Genomic DNA, 18,829 nt, shown 5'->3' with positions numbered 1-18,829 from the left:
CCAAAACCCACCTTTTCTTCTATTTTCTTTGCAAAGACCTGATATCCTAGCTAACACACCCACCTCACAATTATCAAGGTGACATGGAGAGCAGTGTGTACGTAGATGTACACTGTGCTGCATTTTTCCTTGAATCCATATACATACCTACATATATGGCTGATGTGCCACTGATATAAATTCAGGGTAATTTAAAAAGTTGGGACTGGAAATGAGGGATAAATCAGGGAAGTTGAAAATGGAAAGTCAGTATGTATCCTGAGTAAGCAATCCAAACAAGGTCATTCGTAGGGCACATTAGGTAGATTGATGGGTCATATTCAGAATATTGACTCATTAAAGTGCTCAGGTATTGAGTGCTTCCTTTTAGCAGATTAAATCATTTGTAAGAACAAATTTGGTGCTTGGGATTTTTGCTCCCAAATTTAGAAACTAGATAGCCTTATCAGTTGTTGAAATGGGAATGCCCGATGTAAGGTATCTATATGATTGCACAATGTCGACACAGCCCAGTTGTCTGGGTTTCAAATCATACGCAATGGTATTTCACTTCTTCAGAGCAACATATGTCCATTAAACAATGAACTTTTTTCTGATATCTATTCACAAATGAAAATCTGTATGAATAAATGAAAACAACCTATGTAATTTTCATACAAATTTGAAACAAAAAATTCTGTGAAAATTAAGGTTGCTTTTATTCATTCCACATGAATTTTCACTGAGGGAAAGCCAAATCAATCGAAAACCTGTCTTTGTAGTGACACAAAATTAAGCATCAGATGGTGTTTTAAACTTTTCTAGTATAATATATAGATAGTATCCATTCTTTGTTTCACAACCCCTTGGTCTTCTTTTTCAACGGCGTTCCCTGTAGAATGTGCCAGCTTTAATAATTATTTAGAGAAGCACATCTAGGGGTGATGAAGAATCTGAGCTTTTCCCAGTGAATAGCATGGATGAAAGCTTCTCGGGTTTCCAACCGGGTCAGGGTCTTCATTATGAGACTTTCCCAACATCCTCAGGGCTGATGATCTGCTGGCTGGTGATCATCATCAGCCCTGAGGATGTTGGGAAAGCCTCCCAACGAAACGTCGGCCCACACAAAGCAGACCCTGATCCGGTTGGAAACCCGAGAAGCTTTCATCCACATCTAGGGGTGTTTGGTTATTGTTTTTTTTATTCCATATTTTTAATCATCATGAAGGATGTATGATACCAGGCATATTTTGTGGATGGAAACGGAATTAATGCTTACTCTGGTGAGTGATGGAGGAAAAATATGGAAAAGGAGGATTAGGCTGCGAGAAGCTGGGGTATTTTCAATCTCGAGATTACCCATAATGGAAGTGAAATGAATTGGGTTAAAAAAAGCAGCTCATTTATCAATGATTCTGATAAGACACTGATAATCTGCAAAAGGTTTTTTTCAGTAAGATCTTATCAATCCTTTATAAAGGTTCGGTTATCTGCCTAGACATTTGTCCTACTCAGTGATTGATCATGGCGTCCATTACTCTTTTGGTGGTTCTTCTAATTTCTCTGGTCTCTGTAGCTGGTGAGATGCTTATTCACATATTTAATATTTTATTTTTGCTCCAGGATAACAATAAAATATAGCCATTGGGCTTGCAAATGTAAATTCCTTTGAGAAATTTATCCAGTCTTAATTGCTGAAGCCTTAAAAAATCAAAATTGGGGGTAGTATTTCTAATGCCTTCCTCAACCAATTTTGTAAATGATTTGTCTTTGTCTTGCCATGAATTAAATTGTAGTGCCTCAGAGTAGCGGCAATGAGGAGTGGGGCTATGTTGAAGTACGCCCTGGGGCGAACATGTTTTGGTGGTTGTACAAAACAACTGCTGGTCGATCTAGCAAGGAAGTGAGAGCACCCACCGATCGTCCGTTAGTTATATGGCTTCAAGGAGGTCCTGGAGCAGGCTCAACTGGATATGGGAATTTCCAGGAAATTGGTCCAATGGATGAATTCTTCAGGCCACGCAATTCCTCATGGGTAAGTTTGACTTACTTTTCATGTGCTGTTTTTTTTATACATATTTGGTACCAAAGTCAATTACAAATACTTTTCTAAGCAATGATTGGGCATTCATTAATTTTCTTCATTTTAGGTCAACTATGTAAACGTTTTATTCATTGATAATCCTGTTGGTACCGGGTACAGTTATGTCACTAGTTCTGATCTTTACACTACAAATAATGCTGAAATAGCTGCAGATCTTTTGAGCTTCATGAAAGAGTTTCTGAGCAAGAATCCTGAGTGGCAAAATGTTCCCTTATACATATTTTCCGAGTCTTATGGAGGAAAGATGGCTGCTGAATTTGGTTTAAGTCTGTATAAGGTTAGTTCATGTGCATCATTAATTTGCTTGCATCTGAATATATATTTCTTCCTCCTTTCTAATTTTCTCCTGGGCAAAAAGAGGAGACAATATTCTGAGCAATGCAGTATTTTTAGGTGATATTATCCTGCCAAAAATAAAATGTATTTTATTCATATTCTCATTGTATGGATAATCCCATTATATTATTAATTATGTATATGACTTGCATATCATCTAATTTTTTTCACTAATAAAATTGATATCCCTCCTCCTAATTTTCTACTATGGATGCACAGGTAGAGGTGTTAATACTTGTTCTTCCTTGAAGAGGGATATTACAATAGAAAAGAATAAACCTGGAAATAATCACAAGTGATGAATCTTGCATCAGGAATTTAGGTAGTTTTCATTCGAAGACAACTGAGTTTATATATTGTTGCATTTGTGATTATTTATTTGATTCATAGTATGACATGTTTTTCTTATTGGGTGACTTGAAGAAAGGATGTCAGGCTGGAATGATTTATTCTTGAGTAAGCAAGATAAACTCTCCTCCAGATGTGTACACTGTGGAGAAACCTGTCCTTGAGTTTGATGTCGCAGAATCTAATTTTAAATTTCAGGCAAAGCAAGCAGGTGAAATACAGGTCAACATAAAAGGTGTGACCTTAGGTGACTCCTGGATTTCACCCATTGACTCAGTCATGACCTGGGCTCCATTTTTGCTGAACTGTGTAAGTGCGATGTTTTTTAAATCTATGTATCTATACTTGTTCAAATTTTTCATCTATCCATGCACACCTTTTGATGCTAAAATAAAACAAATTCCATTCTACTTCTTAGGGAGTAGTTGATCAAAATGGATATGAAGCTATAAACAGTGCTGCAGAATCGACAAAAAATGATGTTGAACAACAAAACTGGGAGCAAGCCACTAATGATTGGAGCTACACTGAATCTGTTGTATTGCAAGAAACAGATAATGTCGACTTCTACAACATTTTGTATAAAATCCCTGCCTCTGCTCTGAGGAAAAATAAAATGGCACCAAAAATGATGACTAGAAAGGATTATGAAAGTAACTATCTACTGGAATGATGGCAGGCTTCCCAGCATATTGTATAGCGGAAGGATACTCGGGATTTCCACCGGGTCAGATTCTCCATCATCGCAGACATTTGGATGAACGAGTGGAAACATCGGCTGTGATGGAGAACCTTACCTAATGGAAATCCAGAGTAACCTTCCATGATAACTATCTTCTGCAAATTATCTACAGACTAAATTGTTGGGTCACAAACCTAATCCAGAGTATGCGAGCATAAGTTGCCCCTCTGAACTTCTGTTTCCTTGACTTTTTCGTATCAACCAAAATTCTTTCATTTGCATCACTAATTTCTATGATAACTCTGCAGTAATGAGCCGACAAATTCATTTCCCTATGGAGGTTGTAATTTTAAACTTTATTGGTAAAATAATATAATTCAATAATAATAAAACTGATTATTTTTGGTTCCACTAATATAAATGTAATATATTTAAGTACCTATTAGATTTATATTTTTGGAAAATTGCCAGTTTTATTATTATTTCAGTTCCCTACACTCATTCGCTTGGTTTTCATGACAACTACCTACCTTTCGTGATTTCTATCTTTAGGTGATTTTGGTGAATATTGAGGTGCGTTTGTTGATGTTAAGATGAGCTTGCATCTAAAGTTGATGCTTTTCCTTAAAGTTTATTTCTGCTGTGGTAAAAACCACTCTTTGTATCCATTTTTTCTCTATTGAATTTTTCTATAATACACATATCACTTTTTAAGAGAAAAAATTATTTATAACTCTTGCGTGTACTTGTAATAATTTCAATTCCTCACTCAATCCTTCTAATTTTAAGAATCGATTTAATTTTCAGGCTTATTATTCCAAAATCATGTGAGAAAGAGTGCTAATGATCAACTTGATAACATAATGAATGGACAAATCAGGGAAAAGCTGGGCATTCCATCAGGCGTGTACTGGGGTGGACAATCGGGTGATGTCTTCTCTGCCTTGTACGGTGACTTCATGAGGCCCGTTACTTCTGTTGGTGAGTGAGACATTTATTTTTCCATAATTAATGTGATAAGTTTATTTTGCGCCACCTGTGAAAAATAATATTACTGATAGTGCATTCGATAATGGCTTTTTATTTACATTACAGTCGAGGAGTTATTGGACACCACGAATTTGCAAGTGGCTGTTCTTACTGGACAACTAGACTTAATAGTTGACACTCCAGGTAAGATCAGTGCTGTTAAATGTTACGGCAAACTCTTGTTGTAACCGACTAACTAAACTACTTTTTTGATGAACTATCAAGAAATTGCTTATTAAGTGCCATCAATATCATTTTTATTTCCTTGAAACTGTGGCTGATGTAATGCGTCATTTCTGAGGAAGCTAAATTGACTTATGGCAATGCAGAACATTGAAATAAACGCTAACTCATCTCAAATTTTCAACCATTTGTCAGTCTTTGTCGGGAAGGAGGCAGTTGGGACCTGAACGGATGAGTGGGGGCAGAGGCAGCTGGGATGAGGGCAGCCAGGGAGAGGGAGGTGGGGCAAGGGAAATTAGATTAGGTACATTGTTAGCAGTGCAGATGGGGGATGGAATTGGAGGAAGCGGAAACGTAAGAAATTTTTGGAAAGTGATTGGGTAATGAGAATAACACAGCTTTTGCGATGGCATGCAGTGGGTGCAGTTTTGGGTCGGGTGGTGAATGCTGAGGACAGTTTGGTGGTTTTTAGAATGGGAGAGAGATTTGGTGGCCATCATAAGGCTAAGCATGGGCAATGAGGGAACGTGTTTGCAGTAGTGAGGTTCTTGGAAAGAAGAGGAAAGAGGCTTTTGATAATTCTATTCCATGACTGCACACCAGGGAAGTCGTTGGTGGAAAGTGAGAGGTTGGTGAGATTTTTTGAGTATGTAGGATTTGTGAAGGATTTTATTATGCAGATGATGGTCAGGATATCCTCGTCGAAGAAGAGATTTTTAGAAAATTTTCCAGGAATTCAGGATCATTAGAGATTCCTTGTTCTCACATGGAAAGAGAGTGAGGAAGGGCTCATTTAGTGTGAGATGACAGATGAGTGTGAGAGACAGATGACAGCTAATGTTGTAAAAGTGTTGAGTTTTTGATTTTCCAGGGAAATCGAAACGTCTAGAAATATAACTCAGGGAGGGAATGATGGAAGGTGAAGTCATTGAGTGCTGTAATGAACGAGTCTGATAAGTATCCTACATGAGGCCAAAGAAAGAAAATGTTGTCAACAAAGCAAAGTTGGGATAAGGGTCAAAGTTGGTGGCTGGATTGGAAAGATTTTTCCTGAAAGCCAAAAAATAAATTTGCATTCAAAGGGCTGAATCTACTTCCCATGGCACAGCCTTTAGCCTGTAGATAGTCTTTGTCATTGAAAAGGAAGGCATTTTTGTGAGGATGATATGAAAAAGATCAATTGAAAAGTCAGGGTTAGGTATCCGAGGTGGTGGTTGATTGTCTTGAAAGTGCCAAATGAGGCCTTTGCTGTGAGGTATAGAAGTATGTAAGGATTTTACATCAATGGTGGCCAATATGGCATTTTTTTCAATGGGGAGAGAGGTAAAGAGAAGTCAATTGAGAAAATTATAGGTACCTATCTTTATGTAAGACGGAAGGTAGTGTTCAAGAGGGTAATGGTCAGACTTCCCTATTCTTGCCCTGCCTTCTTCATTGGCTTAACAACCACTTCACTCGAAGTCCAGACCAACCACCCCCTTACACCCCCTGTGGTTTTCAAATCGGAAACATGAGAATCTTATACGTAATTAGTTGAAATCAGTAAGAGCATTTGAGGCAGAGTATTAGTCTAGAACCAATCCAATTTCTCTTTCCATTCCTGCAGTCTCACGCCCAACCCATTCGGTTGAAAAAAATTAATTTCCAATTAGGTAGTTCAGTTTTCTCTGATATCAGCTTAGTGCCCACTCCCAGTTAAAGTTGTCTCAAAAATGGTTTTATTGCCATATTCTCTCTTGGCATTGAAAAATATTTCTTTAAACTGCAATTTGTGATTATGTATTTAATTTTCAGGAACTTTAAAATGGGTCAATAACCTGCAGTGGTCTGGAAGTGGAAGCTGGCAGTCTGCCTCCCGGAATCCTGTTGTAGCTGGAGGTTATATTGAGGGATTTTCAAAGAAATATGACCAGTTGTCTATGTATTGGGTGCTTCGTGCTGGTCACATGGTTAGTTCAAAATCAGATGTGTATTCCCTTTGTGATGTGTACCTAATTTCTGTGTTTTTATCTTAGCTTATTATTTTCGTTGAAAATGATTTCCTAATTAGGGCTGGGTTTCTAGCCAAGCAGTATTACCTCCAACTCATTCATTTTTCTGCGCATGCATGCATTTTATTCTCCATCTCACGTCGTCCCCCCCCTCGACTCTTTTCTAGTGGCCCGTGGTTTCGTCACATCCTTTCCATTGTACATAATGTACTTCAAACCACCTCTTTGTCCTCAAACACTGTCACTAGCCATTTCTTAGACTCCTCATTTCATATCTTCAGAGAAATGATAGTCCGTAAGCCAAATGAAAAAGAAATTATGTAATATCTTGTTGTATCTGCCTATGGTAGTCGACAATGAGGAGAATACTGCGGTGTCAACTTGACAGGAGAAGCCTGCCTCAAATAGGAGATAAATTGGCGACCAACCTGTTCATGTCTAGGAGTAATGGAAAGTCACAGAGATGGGAAATGCCTTGATTATTCTAAAATCCAAAGAAAAGGAAAGGGAGGAAAAATTGAAAAGGCAGCAAGACTACGTCTTTGTTACATCCCAATGTTTTTCAATTATGTATCTAAATAATTTGTAGCCTTTTCTTTTAATTATTTTTTCTATCTAAAACTGGTGTAATTATAAGGCAAGAGTTTTAGCATCCCAATTTCAAGGATAAACACCATTGCCAGGGGTATGATTGAAGTACTACCAATGGCAGTTAATGGAGGGACAGCATTGTTTTCATAACTTTGAGCTCTACAGAAGGTGGAGTTTCTATACTAGAATAGATTGATTCCTAAAATTATCCCAAAGAATTTTTTTGGAGTTTACAGGGATGCTTGAGGGTTGACTGCTGGCTGAAAATAAATTTGGTGCTATAAGCTTCAGAATCACATACTCTTTTGTATGGACATTATAGATATGCTTTTGCAGTTGTTACCTAGCCAGAGTAAAATATTCACTAACATATTATAGAAATGAATAAAATATATACTTATCACAAAATCCTCTTTCAGATTCCCACAGACAACCCGAATGGCGGCATTGAGGTTCTGCGTCAAATTACTAAGTTTGCCTAAGTATGTGAATAAATTATTGTATAAAAATTAAAATGAATCCCGAATAGTAGTCCTGGAACTAATTATTTACTTTTTACCTGAATTTCTTTCCCAAATATGTACCTAGTTGTTTTGAATTAAATTTTAAATTACTAGAATATTATAATAAAAAAACAACAGTTAGTACGAATGTTTTCACAGTGGTGGTTGGACTATTGGCTGCTACTCTGAATGGGGAATTGCTATTCACTCAAGTTTGGAATTCCTCGGTTCTTTACGTACGTGGTGAATACCTATGAATTTCAATTGGTTCCATTAAGCAAATTGTGTCGTAGGCTTTCATTACATATATGCCCTGAAAAGTACCCTTTACGATTGTTTCAAGATAAGAAAATAATACCGTAAATTGATCACAAAAGTTTTAATTTTTGGAATGAAAATATGAAAACGTTTCCATTACATACGCCTCATAATGGCTTAATAGATTGTCTATGTAGCCCTGGGCCATGACCACTTCATAGACAATTTACAGACTCTGCATTTCTCTTAAATACTAAACATAGACAATCTACAGACCACTTCATGTGGTTATGGCCTGTAGTGGACTCTTTCACCAACTTTTCCAAAATATTGTCGACTTTGTTTCAGTGTGAAAAAGAAGAAGAATTGTATATTTCTGCTTTACAATCCATCACCTACTTCTTGAGTCATTCATGATGAAAAATTGATGGCCTTAACCCTTTCACTGGTATCTGGTATAGAAGGCATCAAGAACTCTTCCCCCCCCCCCCCCCCCACCCCCCCAAAATGCTTTCTCATGAGGCGACTGCTGGACATATATTTCCTTAGGAGACAACTAGCCTAGGGCTACTTACCCTCTGCATTTCTCTTAAATACTAAAAGTTGTGGACTTCATCTGGATCAGGGTCTCAAATTCAACATTTTCTCAAGATCAGATAATATCAAATGTGTATGTACTACCATCAGTGCCCTAAAGTAAAAATTTTCTATTAAAAAAATCAGGCAGATATCAGAAACAAATCAAAATAACTATGTACAGCTGTTTTCAAGAAAACCAATGATGACCATAAATTTCATCATAATGCAACTGAAAGTTGCAATTAATTTAATGAAATTTATGGTTTCCTGATGCGTGGAAATTAGAAAAATAATTGCCAGCATAGTATCATAAATAAATGCTAGCACATGACTCTTGCACCTCCTTGGGGAAAATTCTAAGTGCCTGCTTCAGGAGGACTAAGAATTCAATTGATAGTGAATGAATGTATGAAACTGTTACCGGGGTAGCTTAAAGGAAGTCGCTTCCTTTCAATGAAATACAACACTATTAATATTTATTACAAATAGTAATTATGAGTGATTATAAATGGTTACTCAAAATTGCTATGCATTTAGTTTTACCCCTTATTTTAGCAATTTTTATTACAAAACTTTACATTTTGTAATTGAAAATGTCTGTAAGCTGGATTTTTAGAGGCATTTTGAATTGTTGATTGTGAAAATATTTTATGCAATGACTAAGTATATTACTGTCTCCACCCATTCACCTCTCCTTGAAAACCATCCAACCACAACCTTTGTCCCTTCAGCCTACCTCTCCACCCTGGCTCCACACGCTACTCAACGTTGTTAACTTCATAACAAGTCACCTTCCATTTCCCTCTTTCATCCCACCCCCCCCCCCTCACCCCGTTCATCATCTCCCGTCTTACCCCATTTCATCTTTACATACCCGACCGCCACAGGATTATGCAATCAGAAAATGGCACTGACAGTCAACACCTAGTGGCTCTGTCAATATTATACTAAGTGTGGAGTAAACTATTGAGTTTCATTGCAATAGTGGATTTACCCAGATTCAGTGTGCTTTATGAATATTTACAATGCCTCTGCCTATCTAGGACATGTACTTCTCATGAGTAGGGTCTATGGCTACAGTGTGTTAATCTACCATATCAGGAGCTAGTCAGGCAGTAACCTTCATTTCCTCATGCTTCTCATAAATAGTATAAAAATTAAAAATCCATAGTTCGTGAGATATATGCCTGAATAATTAATACAAAGTCATGACAAAAAGAAGCAGTAGATAAAAATATGAGAATCAACATCTTTTACTTCAATAATCATGTAAAAATATATCACAATCTTTTCATAAAATACACAAACTGGAGGTAAAATGCCATTTTGAAGGACAGAAGTATTAAGTCATAGTTGGAGGTTCTTCTTCATCCGAGTCAAATTCCACATTTGGATCTTTCGCCCACTTTTCACTATCCTTGTCCCAAATCCACCCAGCCCTGGAGGAGAAAACACAGCAATCAGTGAATCCAAGATTACATATATCACCTTTAAAGTCACACGATTACTTGAACACAAATTCAAGGAGTTTCAATACAAAGGATACACGAAAGGATTCTAAACTTAGGATTTTAATTAAACCCTAGGTATTTTATTCAGCAGTTCATTCCAGTGTGATTTCAAACACAGCAGTTTGGACAAGAGACAAGCCATTTTTTTAAATATTAGAAACACCTGCTGCCGAGGCAGGAAAATGTTTTTGCATTCATTTTACTATGAAAATATAAAATCATTAACTAATAAAAAAAAACTATCCACTAAACACATCTTATAACTTTACAGGTTTGTTAAGTCCTTACTTTAAATTTTAATCTCCTTGAAGAGAACGTTCAGTTGCATTGAAACTAAAATGATACTTCTTTCAGAAATTGAACCCCAAAATAAAAGATCATATTTATAACCTTTAAAATACACGAGGCTGTCCCTCACTCATCATAGTTCTTGGATTAATTTGGCTGAGAGGGAGGGGTGAAAACTTGGTCAGTGAAAGGAAAGGAAAAATCACAAGAAAACCATGTACCAGGCAAAACACATATGTAGTACTTAGAGAATGTTGATTAATCTTTAGTTGTTGGATATCCATTGTCAATGGTTTCCCTTTATTTAATGCTAATCCATTTAAATTAGCATGCCCATACAGCCATGTCAGGCACTGAGTGGAGCATTTTTCGTAGGCCTGAATGGGCATGCTAAATATTTTGGGTTAATACTACGAAGAAGAGTAAAAGTTGTCTCTCAGGCATCGCCTGATTTTCAAAGTATTGTTTATTCACAGAGAAAACGTTAACACGTGTTAACTCTGGGAAGGAAGACATTGTGGGTGACTAAAAGCTAACAAATCTCAACCTTTACAAAATCACAAGGATCACTTTAGATGAAAATATTATACTCACATGGTCAGCTTTAAAGTATGCTCTGCAATTGCTGATTGGTGTGAAAAATCTTGAACTTGCTTAGAATCACCGCTAGTGGCAGAAGTATTTAATGTTAACGGCGATTTTACCGGAGCAGGCTCCCTTTCATCAACACACAAACCGAGTCCTGCATAACATAAAAAGGAATAATATGAAGAACTATACTTTCTTCCATTCCAAATCAACCATTAATTCTTTGACATTCACAGTAACTTCCATTTCCATCTCCAAAAAGCTCAAGCCCAATTCAAGAACGCATCAGGCATTTGGAAGAAGAGACAAATTCTTTTGTTTATTGAGAACAGTAAATACTGGAGAAGAAATACCATTTCATCCAGAGTGATAAACATTTAAGTAATTTCCACCATAAAAGTGAAACTAACTCAAAATATAATAAACAAACATTTTTACATGGCATTAAACACAAAGCTGATACATTGGTACCTTGAGTGTAAAAGTGCAAAACGTGAAATATAGTGATCAAACACGAAATAGTTAAAATTTTCATTTTCATCACAATATTGATATTTTGTTCTAGCAAATATGTTGACGGATGCTCCATTCTCTTGGAAGCTTCCCCTCACCATTGCCTTCAATGAAAATCATTTTCCCAACAGTGCAGTTGCCATCTTCAAGCTGATAAGATTCAACCAATGTACACCAGCACTGCTCCCTGATCGACTCATCATTTTTTCCCCATGTAATGTACCAAATAGAAGTGACTGCCACGCAGATTGCTCAGTGTGAGCAGTCTTTTGAGCTGCTACTTGCCTGAGCAGTGATTGCTCATAGATGGGAGATCAAATATTAGTTATAGGAGGACAAGGGTTGCTAGATGATTCAAAAGCTCCTATATAGAGCTCCTTCAACTTTCCCATTCAGGGAGGACATGCTACAAAGTGGCTCACAGCGAGAGGTCCGTGTGCTCACTCTCTTCGAATGCATCCATTCTCTCTCATTGGCAGGATTAACTTGTGTAGCCACTTCTCCATATAAGAGCGCCATCTCATGATTGTGGATATCATATCCATCCTCTCAGTATACAATTTGATGCCTGAATAACATCCAATATAGGTATTAAACTACTGGCATGCTAACACAAGGGATGACATTTGCATAGAATATATGTACTTGATTTACATAGATATGCTTACCCCTGTAGAAACACCATGTATAATACAATGGTAGACTTGGCATTACGTACAATATCTCTGAAGAGGGAGCATTTCTGTGGAATCCAATCACACATAATTTATGCATATTTTATCCCTTGTGCTAGCTTGGTGATAGTCATCATATCTAGGTACTTACCAAGAATCATTCATATAACTTCTGTAATATGAAAAAAAGAGCAAAAGTTCTCCTTCAACATTATTGAAAGAAGCTCGTTTGTGCGGGAGTGGCCAGACAAATTATTCTGGTCAACACAGAGAAAATAGGCACCAAATGAGGTACAGCAGACTCACGGTTATCCGGCTGTGGTTTATCTGGACTGCGGATTATCTGTGCACAATTTTCACTCTCCCTCAATTTTTTCTCCGATCTTTATTTTTAAAAATTGGATGCAAAATCATCGGAATTACGGCATTAATGCTAGGATGCTTATAGTTTCCATTAGAATCCCCTATTCGTAAAACGGAAGCGTTCACGTGCTAGCTGCATTCACGGGAGCACCGTGTTTCCGTTTTCCAAGCCTCGCAGTGCGCGCCCGTGCTCCTTGATCACGGATACACAGCACGCAGCAGTTGCGACCCGGCCAACTTGCGTGAGACACATGCGTATGTGGTGTGGTGCCTAATAGTGAAGTTTTCAACGTCAAGCAGAAGTTTTGAAGCATTCCTGCAAACCACTTTTCCATATTCGTGATCACACAGCCACAGATGTGTGGTTTTCAAAACCAGACCATACATTAGGCTTTAATAATATGAGTACAACCATGTTATCGCCGCTGAAAAGATCGCAAACTGGCGAAGAAGGCTCTCAATGAGTCCGGGAAGCACTCTTAAATAACAGAATAACTGCATAAATAGTAATTATAGTTTGTTTTACATAAATTATGAAAATAACAAGAGTTTGGATTATTCGTACCATCTCTCCCCATTACTAGCTGGATAATCGGGAGTGTACTATGTATACATACAAGACAAGGTCCTGATTTATTTGAAACCTTATTTAATGGAGCATATTTCCAATTGTTTTCAAGAACTTTGAGCAGGACAAGAAAGTGGGACATTAAATAAGGTTTCAAATGCCGCAAACCGCATTAAAAAATATGTATTCTTGACCGAGATACATATTTAAAAAAGAGTGAAAATCGTATTTTTGATCTAGCCGGCCCTGGTGGGCATCTAGCGGGCTGGAAATGTGGGGAGGTTTGTCCTATTTGATCCCAAATCGCATACCCCAAGTACGGGAAAAATCCGGGAGGGGGGACTTTTCACCTTCTTATCCGGCTATGCTCTTTCCATAAGAAGCTCAAAACAAAATGAAAGCAAAAAGAAGCATTCCAAAGGACTCACCTTGTTCATGAGGAGGTAGGATGCAACCCTCTCTCATCCTCTCAACCAGTTTACTAAATGGTTTTTTCCTTTGAAGCCCTTTGAGGTAACGTCTCACTTCAGAATGTGCCGAAGGAGATTGAGAGGCTTCACTATTTTCAATCACCAAAGCTGCGACAAGAAATGAACTCATCAAAGTACTAAAATCACTGAATAATTTTTAAACATTACATGTACTTCACTTTTCATAATTTTTAAATCCATATTTGGAAATTTTTGATTAGGAAAAATATTCTTAAAATAAAAGTCAAGATTTATTTAATAGACACGCCTAAGGTCCGTCTGTATATTTTGGATATGTACTTGTCAATTCAGAACAATTGAGAAAAGTTCATGGTTATTATAATTTTTCTCAACATTATGGTATTTTCATGTTCTGAAGATCAACCGAGAGAATTTCTTAAGATTTTCAATCAGCATGGAAAGATGAACGTTTTTGAAATTTGATTCCAGTAAAAGTGATTTCTTGGACTCGTGTAACTGGCATATCATGATTGATACTACTGATTTTCATGAATGAGATATTATTAAATTTTTACTGGTTTTGTGAGTTTGCAAGTTTATTTTATCATTAAATATATTTTCCGATTTACACTAGAGAGCAGTATGTAGCAGTACAATCTATACAGCAAAATTTGATGAACAAATTGTCGTTAGACTTGTTACATATTTTTATGCGCATAAGGCTACTTCAAAGAGTCTCCATGTGACTAGAATACCACTCCAGTTCACACAAGAAGTACGTAATACAAATGAGCTCAATGGCTGCATCAATTTCAATTAAAAACTTAATTATTGGCAATTTTGTTATTGCAAAGGTTAATGAACAAGTGTTACCAGAAATTCACATCCGGTCCAGACTGCCAATCATATGCATCAGCTCAAAAACTGTTCATTCCTAAAAATAAACTCTTTTGACAATTTACATTTCTGAGCATGTCAGTGTCTATTTCAGAGCAGTTTTCAACATCCAAAGCTTTCATTTCCAGAGTTTCTGAGAACATAGTGGTTGTGGGATGATGAGGTACTCAAGTTTTAAAAATTAATTAAATGGTTTCTTTTATGCCAAGCAGGCAAAATGTCACAACATTCCTTCCTTGGCATACAATAAATGCATTGTTTCTAGTGACAAATTTAAAGTGACTTATGATGCTAGTGGTAATATAGTTCACGATCTTGAAGTGGTGTTTTTTGTCATAAAAAGTGTACCTGGTGCCATAAGAGCAACTGAATCTTCTACAGCAGAGAGAACATGTTTTAGAGTTGGGTTTCAGGAGACGACAATTTAACCTAAAACAATGTAAAAACAGATCGAAATGGATGAATTTAATGAAATAGTTCATTTATCAAAATTTATGAACATTTTTTTACTAATTTTTTTTACATTAATTTATTAAAATGGACAAGTTCCAAGAATTGGCCATCAGTGTTGAACTTGAAACACTCACGCACGTGCAAAAAGCTAAATTTTGTTAGAGGTTTCTTCCAGTTTTGACTTAAAAAGGCAGTCAATATGCCCCTCATATCCCAAACACTGGAATTGGTATGAAAGGGAGGCCAAAACATACATAAACTGGTCTTGTAACTCAACAATTAACGTCGCCGGATAAAATTCGAGCCCTTAGAGACAGATGGAGTCTCTGTTGGGTCCCTCTTTAAGCACCTCATAGCACAGAAGGACCCCTGTCACCAAGAGAGACTCCATCTGCATCATGAGGTGCTTGACCCTGACTCTTGGTGGCCTCAGCCCGATGCCTCCTTGTCACCTCCTCTCACGGCTGTGACCGACATCCTCGTTAGGGCTCCCCACCACCTCCAAATATTGCCCTTCCTCTCTGCCCAGCATCTATCAGCTTTTCTCTGGGCCCTTCTCCCAATGTTGTGTTTTTTTATTTGGCTTAGTTTTTGATGCTGCTTAGGATTTCTTGGCTTCCACAGTCCAACAGGACCTCACCAAAGCTCACTCCACACGCCCGTTTGAATCGGATAACTCAACCTTGAAGTTGGACGCATTCAAGTGCAACAGATCACTCATTACCGTATGGATTGAAATTAGGACACAAATCTTTAATACACGCTCAACTGGAAATGTTTTGGAAATGGTGTGAATCATTTGAATTTTTCCAACAACCAATCTCAGTGATTTGGAGTGCATTACTAACAGGGATCACCTTAGGGCTCCACTCACCCCCACCCGACATGCAATTGGCAGAAAAATGGTATTAGCCCTTGGATGGTGCAATACTGGTGGGTGACCATAAGCCATATTTTAATTAAATATCACTTCTGTTCAGACCAGAAGGAGCATGTTATTGCTTGATAACCACACAGATTTACGTGAACAATGTGTCACTGAAATTTTGACATTGGGGGAATTTTGATAGCTTTCAATCTTGCTGTATGACTGGTGGTGAAATTCATATAAATTTCTACGAGAAAAAACTTTGGGCTCCCAAATGGGGAATCGAACCATGGACCTTTGGCTTTCTTGGTCACTGCAAAGCTATCCAAAAGTTCCTTAATTTCCATCGCAATTGACTGACGGTCATGGTGGCGCGTGTTTGGTCCTTGCAGTCAATCAATGACGACAACACAAGCGAATATCGAAGCCACTACCAAAGATTAACCCCATTTGGGTGTTAATGACATGCTTTGATTTAGGTGGCTGAGATAAACGTAGTTCAATATGACCATGTGCATGGCAATATATGGCAAATTAAAAAATTCAATATGAAATCACTAATTTAAGTATATATCTCTAACTTCCGGGCCATTTCATCTCAAATCAGGCAGATAGTGCAAAATCATGTCAGGTGACCATCACCGATTTCTCTGAAATTTATATATGTGAAATCAGTATCCTTATGATGAATAATGATGCCTTTATCTCAGCTCAGAACCGAACCGTTATAAAGTTACCGTCCTTTGAACATTGCAGTGTCAGGCCTCGGAGTAAAAAATGAAAAATCACATAAATGGTGATTACTAAGGAACCATGGCCTGTAATGCAGTGGTTATTGTTTCATTTTGAAGAGAATTCATTTATGCACATTATGGCATAACTTGCAAGTCATTTGAAGCAGTAATAAACAAATAGGACTTGTTTAAACAATAAAAATTAGTCATTATTTAACAATTTATTACTAAAAAAGGCCACCTTTTATTTTCTTTAAAATTTCTCAGGGGGTAGTTTAAATGTTCTACTTTCAATAAAAAAATAAAAAAAGGTAGTATTTTTATACTTTTTGTTTTAAGGCATGTCAAAGTTAGGCATGTTTTCGACCCTTTTACACCAAGATTGCATACCTTCAAGGGGATAAAAATGAAGTTTCATTCTACTTAGCATTCATAACAGTGAAAAGTTCATATCTGAATGATTGGTTACATCTATTGAGTGAAAGCAAGTTCAATCTTGTTTACTTCCATGGCATCCAATGTGTGCAAACACCCACTGCTACCGGCTGGAAACTGTGAATGAGTCTCAATTTGCACAGAGTATTTTTCAATGGCACTTTACATAAGTCTTCTACTTTGGGCCACGTGGAACAATTCGATGGACCTTGTGGATGTATAAACAAGACACTAATGTCATTCTCTTCTAAACACACATCCTAAACAAGTCCTATTTGTTTATTACTGCTTCAAATGACTTGCAAGTTATGCCATAATGTGCATAAATGAATTCTCTTCAAAATGAAACAATAACCACTGCATTACAGGCCATGGTTCCTTAGTAATCACCATTTATGTGATTTTTCATTTTTTACTCCGAGGCCTGACACTGCAATGTTCAAAGGACGGTAACTTTATAACGGTTCGGTTCTGAGCTGAGATAAAGGCATCATTATTCATCATAAGGATACTGCTTTCACATATATAAATTTCAGAGAAATCGGTGATGGTCACCAGACACCCCTCTGCCTGATTTGAGATGAAATCCCCCTTCCATCAATTTATGCAGCACATCCTGTGATATCTAATAAAGAGACATCGTGGCCGAGACACTCCATGAAAAAATCAAGAGAATGGAACCAAAGTCACCAAAATAATACCACAAGATATTGAAACAATGCAACATAGATTAGGGTGGATTTAAAACAAAGATTCTATGAAACCGCACCACAATATTAATTCAGTCAGAAATCTTTTACACAATATATTCCAAGGACTACAGATGTTTCATTACCTGAACTGATACCTGGAAGCTTCGGTGACTCTAAAACCATTCTCCTTTGCATAGCCAGAGGAATTTTCTGGTTTCTCTTTTTGGCACAGCTTGAGTACGGGGATGCTGTGAGTAGAGGATGAGAATTTGGACTACCATGGTCCAACGATGAGTCAGCATTCCCATCACTCATACCATCAACTACATTGCTCCTGAAGTGGGACGATAAAATTATAGCAAACGTATAAAATAGAGTTTTGTTTCCACCTTATCGTATCATACCATACTTACAAGCTGACACCTGGGTTCCTAGAGGCTGCTTTCAGTTCGAATAGCTGTGACGACTTCTGCATTTTCAACTGTAGTTCCCGCTTGTGAAGCAAGTATTTGCTCAACTCTACTTGGAAACAACGAAAGAGTCTGCAATTCGATACCGTAAACAGAAAACTATTATAACTTCATATGATTGCCATACCTGCTATGTGCCGCTTCCCTTTACGGTGAATCGATAACATATTGATATTGTCGAAAATAGGTCGGTGCACACACACAACGCATGTAAGTCTGCAAAAAAGGCCATTAATAACGCACCACTAAATGAATCACTAATGACAAAATTGACCTAAAAAAAACACGATTTCCATTACCTGCCATTGCTCAATAAGCGAGCTTCGTCCTCAGGAATTTGTTGCGCTAAGATTTCGCTAACGCGGCGGAACTGTAAAACGTAAACAGAACAAGAAATAGAAATATTTATGGGCGTACTAACATACACGATGGAGAAGCCGCATTTCTTACCTTAAGATTTCTCAGCAAAGATGTATCAATGGTATCCCTTTTGAATGACATTTTGATTTCAAATTATACATGCAGAGAAGAACTGTACCTTTCGAAGTTCACTAATAAATATTTCTTAGGATATCAAATGAGGCCTGAATAAGAGCTTATCTTGGATCAAAAAGCACCTAAAACATTTTTCAGGTATTGAAATTCTTTTAAAACAAATAACAGCTTTTTCAAACGTACCGTCAGATCTAACTTGGTTCAACGCGCATTATTTTAACCCATGAAAGGTCATCCCACGCCCAGGGAAATAGCGACAAAATTAT

At 37.3% G+C, this 18,829-nt stretch overlaps 2 protein-coding genes across 3 annotated transcripts; one reads left to right on the top strand and one right to left on the bottom strand.

Annotated features, from left to right (window-relative positions):
- Positions 1–1,447: 1,447 nt before the first annotated feature.
- Positions 1,448–7,774, top strand: LOC124158475 (retinoid-inducible serine carboxypeptidase-like). The gene is made up of 9 exons (XM_046533595.1): positions 1,448–1,558; positions 1,776–2,014; positions 2,130–2,360; positions 2,966–3,076; positions 3,186–3,420; positions 4,257–4,430; positions 4,545–4,622; positions 6,456–6,610; positions 7,663–7,774. Exons 1-9 carry the CDS (start codon positions 1,504–1,506, stop codon positions 7,723–7,725), a joined length of 1,341 nt encoding a protein of 446 aa, XP_046389551.1. The 5' UTR covers positions 1,448–1,503; the 3' UTR covers positions 7,726–7,774.
- Positions 7,775–9,818: 2,044 nt separating this feature from the next.
- LOC124158473 (sodium channel modifier 1-like) lies at positions 9,819–18,825 on the bottom strand. 2 transcript variants are annotated; one of them, XM_046533593.1, is made up of 8 exons: positions 18,519–18,825; positions 18,368–18,438; positions 18,196–18,284; positions 18,012–18,117; positions 17,742–17,932; positions 13,517–13,666; positions 10,977–11,124; positions 9,819–10,022 (listed from the first exon to the last, which is right to left on the bottom strand). In XM_046533593.1, exons 1-8 carry the CDS (start codon positions 18,567–18,569, stop codon positions 9,926–9,928), a joined length of 903 nt encoding a protein of 300 aa, XP_046389549.1. In that variant the 5' UTR covers positions 18,570–18,825; the 3' UTR covers positions 9,819–9,925. The 2 variants fall into 2 exon arrangements, with proteins under 2 accessions (XP_046389549.1, XP_046389550.1); XM_046533594.1 differs by lacking the exon at positions 18,196–18,284 and having other exon boundaries at positions 18,012–18,140; positions 18,519–18,815.
- Between the last annotated feature and the right edge of the window lie 4 nt (positions 18,826–18,829).

This window comes from Ischnura elegans, chromosome 5, assembly GCF_921293095.1.
Source record: "Ischnura elegans chromosome 5, ioIscEleg1.1, whole genome shotgun sequence".
NCBI classification, from domain to species: domain Eukaryota; kingdom Metazoa; phylum Arthropoda; class Insecta; order Odonata; family Coenagrionidae; genus Ischnura; species Ischnura elegans.
This window is presented reverse-complemented; position numbering and strand designations above follow the sequence as displayed.